General features: G+C 36.4%; 1 protein-coding gene across 1 annotated transcript; it reads right to left on the bottom strand.

The window, feature by feature from the left end:
- Positions 1-4269: 4269 nt before the first annotated feature.
- Positions 4270-10999, bottom strand: LOC104230194 (uncharacterized). Its single transcript, XM_009782938.2, has 2 exons — positions 10241-10999; positions 4270-4776 (listed from the first exon to the last, which is right to left on the bottom strand). Exons 1-2 carry the CDS (start codon positions 10543-10545, stop codon positions 4545-4547), a joined length of 537 nt encoding a protein of 178 aa, XP_009781240.1. The 5' UTR covers positions 10546-10999; the 3' UTR covers positions 4270-4544.
- Positions 11000-12826: the final 1827 nt, after the last annotated feature.

Genomic DNA, 12826 nt, shown 5'->3' on the forward strand with positions numbered 1-12826 from the left:
CCAGATATGTATATTTTACCCACCTAGTTGATATGTATCGTAGTTAACCCCTTTGAGCCTGTAATCTTGTTTCTTTGTCAACCACATTACAAGCCTTACCCATTTGTTTGAATTAACCATCTATTTGAACCATTGTAACCTCTCATTAGCACTTGAATTGTTTATAAACTTTGTAAAGTGTGGGGTGGTTGGTTTGGCTTTTGAGTGGAACTAATTAAATAAGGAGAAAGGTGCACTGTTTTGAAAAAGTAAGAGCCACTTGAATTGAAAAAAAAAATAGTTGGATTGTTGTGGAAAAAAAATTCCTTGATAAGTGGTGGCTCTTGATGTAAGTGTGCTTAAAGAAGAATAGGGTAATATATATTGATGTGAAGGTGGAGTTTTGGTTTGATATAAGTTTGAGGCTAGAATGTTAAAGTATATGTATTAAAGTGCTTAAGGTGGTGTAGTCACTCTTAAAGTGGTACTTGTGAGTCAAATCTTGAGGTGAAGATATTACGCTTTTATGCTTAGTCTATTTTAAATACTCTTGGTGTGATGAGTTAGGAGAATTATTTAAAAAGGTCATGTCTATAAAAAAAAAGTGCAGTTTGATTGTTCGAGGAAGAGCAAAGGTTTAAGTGTGGTGTGTTGATGATAGGCTATAATTACGTATTTTAGTCGCTTATTACACTCAAATTTACTGCACTTTAATTGAGTTTGAGCTTTAATCGCTAGTGTCTTGCACTAATTGTGTGTTTTATACCTTGTAGGAGTGATTCCGAGCTATGTAGATGTTATAGAATGAATTCAAGTGATTTAGAGCTTTGAAGTCTGAGTAAAAGCCTAAAAAATTAAGCCGGGATCGTATTCGGGGATCAACGGATGATAGAGCAACAAAACAAAGAATCGAGTAGGCATATTACGCACTGTCTAGTAAAATACACATAACATTTTGCTCAGAACTCCATTTGGGATCCACAATATATGGTTAGAAAGCTAACTCAAAGGACTACCACATTTTTGTTTTACGTGTTTTCAAATTCCAAACGGAACAGGGTGAAAAATGCGGTCGAAACCGTGACCACAAACCTGACGCGGACTGAAACAGTAGACTTGCCAAATACCGTGCCCGGGCCGCGGCCGCGGATGTCCAGGCCTGGAAACCTGTCCTTTTTCGCGTAGGAGAAGGTATAATAGTTTGGGCCCGACCCTACTTGGCATATATACATGGGAAAATGGTATTTCTAGGAGGAGAGACTAATTTTTGACACAGATTCGACCTAAGGAGGCAGAGACACAATAGGAGCAAGGCGGGGAATTCTTCTACGATTTTTTCCTCCCTCTTCCTATTTTTTCATTGTTGGTTATGACTTTTAGTATTTTAGTTTTACATACTATTATGAATAACTAATTTGTTATCTAGGGTTTTGATAGAACCTTTTTGTAGAATAAATTCTTGTTATGTTTTTATATAATTGAGCCGTTGGATTTCTCTACTTGTTCAACTACGTGTTTATTGTTGTTGATTGAATGGCCATTGATTGATTGTGCCTATTTATTATGTGTTGATTGAGAAATGATACATATTTAGGTGGTTGTTGAACAACGTCATTCCTAACGTATGTGAGAAATCAATACAACGGGTTTAAAGATAGGTTTAGAAATAACATAGCCTTGACGTGGTCATAATGAGCGGTTAGATAAAGCCAACTAGCGTAGTTTGAGAGAATATGTCTAGTAAATTGTTGTAGTTGCTCGAGAAAGAATTACGGCATCGAAAGTGCTCACGATCAGTAGAGAATAGATTGGCAAACGTGTAGGGAACATAGCTAGAAGGATTCCGACAATTGGGGAAATCATAACTCTAGACATCCTTAATTTAGTCTTCAACCCTTTGTCTCGTCAGTTGATAATTTTACCATTTTCTAGTATTTGCTAATTAATTAGTTAGAAATATAAATCTCAATCTTTATAATTTAGAAAATTGTTCAAACTTGTCTTTTTAGTGATATTAAACAGATATAGCTAAGCCTTAGTTCTTTGTGGGATTTGACTCCGGACTTTTAGACCGAATTATATTTGCAGCGACCGCTTATCCTTTTTAGGACTAGAGTTGGGCGTGATCAGTAAACTTAGCATCCGTTGGGAAATTTACCCACTGGCTCATTTTTTATTGGTAAATTATCAATGGATTTTCTTTCTGCTGATATTTTTGATATCATATAATAAGGTATATAATATATGTAAAATATCAAAATTGGGACATTTACTCCATATAGTATAAGCTACATAATGTTCAAAATCTACGATATTTCTAGATAGAAGAGAATATTTGCATATTATTTCGTAGGAATTTTTTATAATTTGTACATGTATTTTCTATTATTCTTTTATATTGTAATACATCTTTATGATTTGTTTTTATTTTTCAAATACTGGAAATAAAAAACTGTGGAGCTAACGCTCGTTTTCACCTTTTAAAATACTATTTAAGATATGATCAATAATTCCTCAGATCTGCATAATATAAACAAAACTAAATCCACATGAATGGTAATCTACCTCAGATCGACCACATCAATAATTCTCTCTCTCTCTCTTACTTATTTTAGTTTAGTTTATGTTGCAGGGGGGGGGGGGAGAAGAGAGGTGAAAAAACTTTTGAAAAACAAAATTATTGCAACATACCTTACAAATACGAGTTTGACGTGCAACGTTTTATTTTGTTCACCTTTGACGGTTTAATAACTTCTGAGAATGATTCGGAAAAGTAAAAAAATTGACACATTTACAAATTGCACAGATACAAGTTTCAAATTTAACTTTCTGGAAACCATTCCATATTTGCGACTCAGAGGATTAGAAACATTAGTTTGATACGTATATGGAAACTTCGTATGATGGTGGATTCCGGCAAGTGCATAGGTGATTGATTCGTTACAACTCTTTTGATCTTTGATCGTTAGTTATGTATAATATGGTCATATGAATTGAGATTTAAAAAATAAATAAAAAGGGAAAAAAAAAAGCTACAGATTATTTTAGTGATTCAATCAACTATTGATGTGATGGCAATCCAGCCCTACTCTCGGGCTAGGTAAGAACGTAAAAGGGTGTAAAAAAAAGGTGTAAATAAAATTAACCTTAAATAAATTTAATTTTGAGTGGAACTCAACATTGTTAGGTGTTGTCCTCATTTTCTTACCATATTTAATTTTTTTATTTGTTGAAGGAAATGGAAACATGTTTACCTTAATTGGATTTTCCTTCTTGTAGAATGGAATTACAAATCTCTCATATTTGACTAGTCTCTTTTCTCTAGGAAAAGGTTTGGAGTTCTATAAATTGAAGATTCGTCCTTCTCTTTCAGCAGCATCCACAATGTAGCCATACGGGGTGTGAGAGTCGTGTTTAGGGGGAGAACTTTAAAGGACAAGTGTTAGTGTGTCACTTGTATTTGCCTCTTCGTGAAGTTGTTCTTTCTATATTTTGTACTCTCTTTTATATAGCGGATTGTTCATCTCCGTCGTGGGCGTAGTCAATTGATCGAACTACGTTAAATGTTTGTGTCTCTTTTGGTATATTTCTCTTTTGTTGTCATATGATTTATCGTCGTTCAAGGTTTGCGTCACTAGCTTCCGCATAACACCTGATTTTTTCCATCCTAACAAACATTTCACCCTTGCATGTTGTATACCCCTTAAAAAGTTCAGATGGAGCATTAACTTCATCTGTTTTGGCTCTAAGGGGACATGAGGCTCATGTCAAAAGAGGCTCCAACTTCCATTGGTACGGACCACTCTTTAGCTGCACATGACCTAAAACCAAATGAGTGTGATTCTGGTTCTTTACTACATCTATGTTGGTAATTTTTTTGTTGTGTTTAATAACAATGGTGTCCAAACTAGCTTGCATGCACCTATAATATTCCACTAGATATGTGATACTTCCTACCAACAAAGATAGCACGAGTAACTCTGCAGAGATAATCTGGGTACGAACATCATTAGCATCAATCCCTCATCATTAGCTATGAGCCCAGGCATCCAAATATTACTTGGAAATGGCTACCTCAGGCACACCGCAAAAGATCCCTGATGCAGCACAAGATGAAATATTTAAACCAAAATAGAAAAAGATCAAGTAATGAAGCTTTTAAGGTAACATCAGCTTTCCCCCTGAAACCATAATGAAGAGCAAGGCAGAATATTGTGAGAGAAAAAAGGAGAAATCTGTGAGAGAAAAGGGGAGAAATCTGAAGCCCATACACGCAACTCGGTAGTGTGGTTCAACAACAGGAACAATTAGCGCAGGACAATCAATCAAATTGTTACACACTAAATACTGGAATTAATTACAAATATTTCTGCTTACATCTCGTCACAACATGAAGCACAAATCTGGTTTTTTTCTGTAGCTCTTCTACCTATATTAACATCTTAGGAAAGTAACAGGAACTTTTCCAAGTGGGAATGCAGCAATATGTATGCTAGAGTGCCATCTTAGCACGGGGAAACATGCATGGTGCCCTAGCTGACATGCTACTATAGTCTCTCCAAGTATTATGATGGTACATTGAAGTGAAAGAGCCAGGAAATCACAAATGCAAAAACCATGCAAGCAAGCAAGAAGTTTAGGAATCGATGACCCTGCCAGAAGTTTCTGGTCTCTACTGTCGCTGGTGCGGTGGCTGCTACAGATGCTGCGTCATTTGCTTCATTCCACTGCTCCACAAGCTCTGCTTCATTTGCACCAGCAACATTCCGTGCAATTGACCCACAGATCTCACAAGTTCTGCAGATTTGAAGGTTCTGGCACAATCAGTTCATATCACATGTAGCAGATAATTAAATAAATAAGTCTTTGAAGACTTCTTTGATTGAAATATAAGGTACATGCAAGCTATGTTAACTGAAAGCAATGAGGATATCTGATATGAGACAGATCAAGAAAACATATCCTTCATCACCAATTTCCAATTTTTTATTCTGTATGTATATCTCATACTCCCAACATGTTTGGGATTGAGGTGTCGCTGTTGTTTTATTTATATCTCATATAGTAGCAAATAGTTTAGTACATTGTGGGAATTACATACATACACACAATACAGACACATCCACACATACACGCATAAAAAGTAAAAGCACAACAAACCCATGCTTCTTCGCTATAGTTGTAATCAGCACAGTATAGGTGAATTACCAAATCTGATGCGTATCCCACACCCCCACCAATGCCCAAATCGTGTCAGATAAACATGAATGCAACAGGGGTTTTGAAGTGTTCCTGTAACACAACATGCAACCAGTGGTTCTTCAGATATGCATTTGGGTGGAAAAAGGTAAAAGCTTCTCCTTATGTTTAAGTATCCATGCAACATCTAAATACATAGTACGAGGTTTAAAGCATCTCCACTTTATCTTCTTCACAAGTCAGAAAACTTGTGTTAATCTTTTAAATGGTACAACAAGGGATTGAATATTGATCATGCCAGAGTTTGATTCTGGAGAAGCGTAAAGGTAGAAGTAAAACCAACACAATTAAGTCAGCAACTCAAAGTAAAACAGCACTGTCCAGGTTACAGGAGGAAAATCTCTATAGCATCATTATTTTGAACGTATAATACATTAGGCCATAAGCAAAAGGAAAAGAAAAATCAAAATCAAAATCCCTTCACAAGACTGAAGTCGAGTATATAGGAACATTACGAAATTGAAATAAAGAGAATCAAACATGGACATAGAGAACGGAATAATTTACAAAATTTAGCAGACTATGCATATGAAGATGGCAATCAGCCAAAGACTTCTCATGAAACCCAGAATGTAGTTAATCCACGCAAGGTAGCAAATGCAAGACAACACAATAAGATTCAGGGTTATGCAACAAAGTAAAGATGCTGCTATGGCACAAACATTGAGTTGGACAGCTTACTGTTCGCGGATCTCTTAAGATATTTCAGGCTGTAAAATCATAATCAACTATTGACAAGCATCTATCTGTTGCATCACATTTGGAAGTGCACAACTCATCGAGTCAAAATATATACATTGAACATGAAAATATAGAAGATCTATGTTCAAAACTACAGATTCAAAATGTACTCAACAGAGACAAACATGTCAAAATAACCTCATTTGTTTTTTTTTTAAGATTAAGACGTCTGAATCTGATTAAGATTAAGACATCTGAATCTGAATACACATCTGAATATAATAAGGTATGTATTAAGACCTGAATAAGATTGTTTGATTTTTAACATCTGAATGTATAAAATTTATCTTTATTTGAAAATTAATAACCATAAAGTTCAAATGAAATACTAACTAATCTAATATTCTATCAATAAAATATATAGTTTTTAAAAATATGATAGTTGTTGGTGGTGATAGTTAACGGGTGAATGCCTATTAGAGACGGTGGTTGGTGGTAGTTTTGGTTGATGATGGTAGTTCATGCTGGTAGCTAGTAGTGATTGGTAGTGGTGGCGATTATGATTGAGGATGGTAGTGGTGATAGTTAATAATGATGGGTGGTAGTAGTAGTTGTGACTGAGGAAGGTGGTGGGTGGGCGGTGGTAGTTATAATGATGGGCAGCGCCGGCTATGGTTGTTGATGGTGATGGGGTGGTCAATTGTGGTAGTTGGGGTGGATGAGTTAATTGTAGGTGAGAATGATGATGGTCGGAGAGGTGGGGATAGTGGATGGTGATGGTCGATAATGGTGGCGGCTATGATTGAGGATGATGGTGGCGTGGTGGTGGTGGAGGTGGTGGTGGTTGAGTATGGTGGTGGCGGCGGCATGGTGGTAGTTGATAATGGTAGGCGGTGGCGACAGTTAATAATGAATATGTGATAGCATCTTAATGAAATTAAGTCTCTGCTATAGATCTTAATCATACAGACCTATTAAGACTCATTAAGTGGTTGTGAAGTAAAAAAAACAAACACACTTAATGATTAAGATCTGAATAATTAAGATTCAGACTTTAAAAACAAACACACTTAATGTTTGAGATCTGTATGATTAAGATCCAGACCTCTATTAAGTGCAAACAAATGAGGAACCTAAGAGATAAAATTGGTGAATGTTTGCAACATATACCCCACACACACACTCCCCACCCACACCTATAACAAAATAATTAAGACACTAAATTATATTTGCAAATTTTTTTTGTATCACATGCCAACAATCTGAAGCAACAGAAAACATTGCCTAACTTTTAAGACGTTTTAAAGATATACACTCTAATTAGTCCCTGTGCTCGTTCCTGTTCCACCAAAGATATGCATGAAAGACAAAAGTGAATAATAATCATACAATAGAAATAACCTATGACACAGCCAAATACATCATTGTCCCCCCGAGTAAAAGGCATGATAACTTATGAAGTGCCTATCTTACATATCTTAGAACCAACCGATTTGCACTTGTTAGGATTTCCCGGTGGCTGCACGTTAAATAATGAATGACACTGCAATTGGTAAGGAAAGAGCAAAGGGGCTAAGAAACAAGACAATTTTAGACACACTCAACACTCTTCAGAATGGTCAAGGAAAGGAGCAATGGTAGCAAGATTCCATATCCTCTATCAGCAAAATGTCACTCTTCTTTAGATGTTTCAACAAAGCTACTTCAACATTAGCTTGTCAATGACCACTCCATCCCCGCACCACCCATCAAGTAAAAATCTCTGATAAACCAGAAGAAAGATGCCTTTTGCACAAGTAGCCAACTTGTTATAGTTTCATTTGAAATTATTTCTTCTAATCACATTAAGCCAGTGAGAATGAATCACTAAACTAACATTCATTTATTATTTCTTCACATTTTCTTAATCCCAAAAAGACATCGCAAGCACACAACTTTGGCCCGTTTTACAACCAGACCATTGTGTGTAGGGGTATTCATAAAAACCCGAAAAATCGAACCAAACCGAAAACCAAAAAAACCGACCAAAAAAACCGATACTTTTTGGTTTGGTTTGGTTTTGGTTTTGAATTTTAAAAACCGATCAAATTTGGTTTGGTTTTGGTTTTAATCAAAAAATAACCGAAAAAACCCAAACCAAACCGACTATAGGAGTAGCTATTTCAAATTTATTATTGCACCTATATATATGTATATTTTTATACAAAGTTTCAAAAATTTTATGGTGAATGTTAATCATTTGCACTTTTAGTGCAGTTCTTTACCTTTATATTCTTGTTTGATTGGTAGTTTTCTTTTGTTAAGTGTAAGAATCCATTTCATGTTAAAAAAATATATTTTTAATTGAGTCCTTAAATTATTCATCACTATTTGATTCAATTATCATCAATATATTTTAGTAAATAATAGTTTTTTCAAAGGGCAATTGATTTGATAGTGTTACGTTGAAAATGTGGTCGCCGGAATGTGTGTTTGGTAGTGTATATCTTATATTTAAGAAAAAATCGATAAATAACCGAAAAAACGACAAAACCCGACATAAACCGAATCGAGAAAAAACCGACTTAATTGGTTTGATTTAGTTCTAATATTTGAAAAACCGACTTACTTGGTTGGTTTCTATTTAGGGAAAAACCGATTCAAATCGAACCATGAACACCCCTAATTGTGTGTTTGTCTAAAGTATATGATAAGAGAGAATCTTCTTCACAGCGTGTGAGAAAAAGAGCATTCCAAGAAGATACAAAGAGAAGCAAAAGAGGGGAAAGTAGCTAATAAAGTGTTTTTTTGTAAAAGCTAGATGTGTGCGAGATCTCGTTCCTCCATACAGAATGAAACCTCAAAAGGTTTAGCATTATGTCGAATGTCCTGCTCATCAATACAAGTAGGTCAACTGGAAAATTCGATAGACAGGAAGGTACTTCACATTTGCGTTGACATCACAAATAGAACAAAGTGTTAGGACCGTAAAAAGCAGGTATCATGCGGAAGCTAGCAAAGCAAACCTTGAACGACGATAAATAAGACAACAAAAGAGAAATATACCAAAAGAGACACAAACATTTAACGTGGTTCGGTCAACTGACCTACGTCCACAACGGAGATGAGCAATCCACTATAATAAAAGAGAGTACAAAATATCGAGAGAACAACTTCACGAAGAGGTAAACACAAGTGACACACTAACACTTGTCCCGTAAAGTTCTCCCCCTAAACACTACTCTCAAACCCCTATGGCTACATTGTGAATGCTGCTGAATGAGAAGGACGGATCCTCAATTTATAGAAGTCCAAACCTTTTCCTACAAGAAAAAGGACTAGCCAAGTATAGGAGAATTATAATTTCCTTCTACAAAAAGGAAAACTCAATTAAGGTAATTATATTGCCCTTTCCTTCAACAAACAGGAAAACCAAATATGTTAAGAAAATTATGGCAAACACCTAACACAAAGTTCAGTCAGACGAAATTCTAACTTGGTGACAATTTACTGCTACCCAGTGTCCACATCCAAGCATGAGACAAAGACACCGGAACGTATCGGGAACCTATCAGATTGACGAAAAAGATAAGTAATATAGGAATTTATACTCCATCAAATGATTGAAGAGGAGCCTTGGCGTGAGTGGTAAAGTTGTTGTCATGTGACCGAGGTCACAGGTTCAAGTCGTGGAAACAGATTCTTGCAAAAATGCAGGGTAAGGCTGCATACAATAGGCCCTTGTGGTCAGGCCCCTCCCTGGACCCGCGCATAGCGGAAGCTTAATACACCGGACTCCATTAAAGGATTAGACTAGAAAAATATTTTTACAGGATCCACTAGACAAATTGGAGGCTGGTGATCAGTATTGAGTCGGTGTCCAATTTCAACAAAAAGAAATGGTATGAATGAAGTTCTGAAGTTATATTGTAGATAAATGAGAGAAGGATTCAGATCGGAGAAATTAATATTTCGCAGTAAAGAATAAGTAAAAATCTAGTGTCAGTTGCTCAATTTTTTCCATTAAACACAAGATGCTTATCCACTTTCATTTTGCTCTGTCTACCACAAAGCTTACCTTATACTCATTAAATAAAGCTTAAACTATAATCAGAAAACAAATTTTGCCACTATCTTAACGGTAATCTACTTTTTGGCCGCATTCCCTGAATGAGCCCCTGAACAAAGAAAAAATGTAGGGGTTTCTCCTAATCATTCTCTAAACCTGAAAATAATCTGTACCCAAGAAATAAAAAACGACGAAGAAAGTAGCCATACTAAAATTAGGATAAGACAACTGGTTTATTATAACAAAATGTGGATTACTAGTCAAAATACTTACTTGTTTCCTTTAATTTTGAACCAAGCCTCAGCACACTGCTTGTGAGCAGCAGCCAAATCATCTTTACAAGAACAACCCAATTCAATGGGGACCTCAGATTCCGGATTCGAAGCATCAAAACTCAGTTGGCAAATCCTACAATCCCTCTTTATAACTTTAGGCAAATGTGGCTTAGTAGTATCCTGTCCCTCAGCTTCCAGATCCACTTCCACTGAACATTCTGATACAGAAGAAGTCCTCTTCTTTTCCACAATTTCAGCAGTACCAGCTTCCAAATCAACATGGGACTTGTCTAAAGTTGACATTTTTAGAGATACCCAGTTCAAGAATCTTCATGTAAATGCAGGCTGTGACGGAGATCATTAATGCCCAACAAAAGTTGAAGCTTTCTCACAAACTTTCAACCTAAGGGAAAACGAAAAGAAATAGTAATGTCTAATCAACTGTACTCCTTTCTTTATCTCGTGTTTGGTAGTAGGTGAGCTCTCTCCCTCTCTTCTGTCAGTAAGCCTTTGGAGGGAACGACAAAGAAAGTGAAACAGTTCCACGGGATGTAACCTCCATGTGAAGAGGGAGAGGAGAACTACAAGGACTAGCTTTGGAAGTAGATTTTATGTACTTCACTGCAAGTCTAGTAGTATCTTTATATACTGCTTTGCCGATTGTTTCTTTCTAAGAACCAGCTTCTGGTCACGATAGTGTATTTTTGTAAGAAGAAAGAGAAAAGAAGAGAGATGTTTAATTTCCACTGCGCCATCTGACTTTTGAGTAGTTTTTTAGTATATTATACACAGTTATGCTAACATGATTAAAAATGGAAAGGACAAAATACCCAACAACAACAACATGTTCCTGCAAATGAGGTTCGGGGAGGATACCGTATACGTGACCTAGCTCCTATCCTGAAAGGCTCTCTTCAATAAACCCTCGCTAAAGACAAGATGAAAAGGAGCAATGGCAGTAAGTGGTAACAGCAACAAAGTATTAAGAAAACTAAAACGAAAGAATGCAATCAAACAGTAGATAGTACCATCAATTCAAAAATAAAGAAATTGTATCATGCTAACACTACTGTTATCGATCTAGGAAAACATACACGCGCGATGGCCTCCACCCTAATTCTCGATCTCCATATCCCCTATTAACGGTCATGTACTCGGTAAGCTCCAGTTGTGTCATGTCCTCCCTAATCACATCTCCTCAATACTTCTTTGGCCTACCTTACCCCTTTTTCATACTCACTAAGGTCAACCTTTCACACCTCCTAACTGGTGCATCTATACTTCTCCTCTTCACATATCTAAACTATCTCAGCTTCGTCTCCCGCATCTTATCCTCCAAGAGGGCCACTCCAACCTTTTCCCCAATAACTTCATTTCAAATCTTATCTAACCTAGTATGCCCGCACATTCATCTCAACATCCTCATTTTAGTTACTTTCAGTCTAACCACCATTTTGTAGAACTTAATTATATTTAAGTTTTAGTGGCACATTTTTATTACACAAGACTCCGAAAGCAAGCTTTCATCCCATCCACCCTGCTCCGATACGATGTGTGACATCCTCATCAATCTTTCAATTTTCCTACCCAAGGTACTTCAAACTATCTCTTTTGGGGATGATATGAGCCTCCATCATCATATCCACATCCTCTACCTGGGTTACGTCGCTGAAGTTACACTCCAAGTATTTTGTCTTGATCCTGCTCAACTCAAGAGCCTCATACCAAACCTCCAGTCTCACACTAAACCCACCTCGTGTTTAGTCGATTAGAACGATGTCATCTGCAAATAATATATACCATAGTACCTGCCCTTGAATATAACAGTCAGTCCGTACATCACCAAAAAAAAAAAAAAAACTAAGGGTTGATCTCTGGTGTTGTTTACCCTAAAATTGGATAACAGTTGAATTTATATGCGGTTTTAAGAACACGTGATATAACTTGGTACAAATTAAGAAGAATAAATTAATATTGATATTGACGATGAAAGAAATAATGCGAACCACACGAATTGAACAGCCTTGACCCTCGATTTTAGTCACTCTTGAGCCAAATATGTTTCAACTTGCTTATGAACAGAATAACAAGATAATGAAAACTAAGAAATGGCAGTATATTGCTTAGTATTGTGTGAATATGGTATCTTTACAAATGATAATACCTATGATTGGCTAATTAATCGGTCTCTTCTTGATACGTGCTGGGATTCGCGCCATGATCCTTGCCCGATTGCGGATATTTCGGCTTTCCGTATTCAGCTCGGTATTAAAGTATTAGCGCCATAAACCAATGAAACGAGGTAGCCCTGGTACTAGACTTCGAATTTGTGCGATACGCCCAAAGAACTTCGGGCAGGATCTCTCTCAAATTCCCCATAGTGTTAGTCAACCTTTTCTTGAGGTTTTGGATTATGGTTTTGTTGGTAGATTCAGCTTGTCAATTCTCACTAGCATGATAAGGTGTTGATAAGATCCTTTTGATCTTATGGTCTTCGAGATATTTGGTCACTTTGCTGCAGATAAACTATTTTCGTTATCACATGCAATGTCGGATGGTATTCCGAATCGACATATGATGTGGT

Source organism: Nicotiana sylvestris, chromosome 3 (assembly GCF_000393655.2).
Source record: "Nicotiana sylvestris chromosome 3, ASM39365v2, whole genome shotgun sequence".
NCBI classification, from domain to species: domain Eukaryota; kingdom Viridiplantae; phylum Streptophyta; class Magnoliopsida; order Solanales; family Solanaceae; genus Nicotiana; species Nicotiana sylvestris.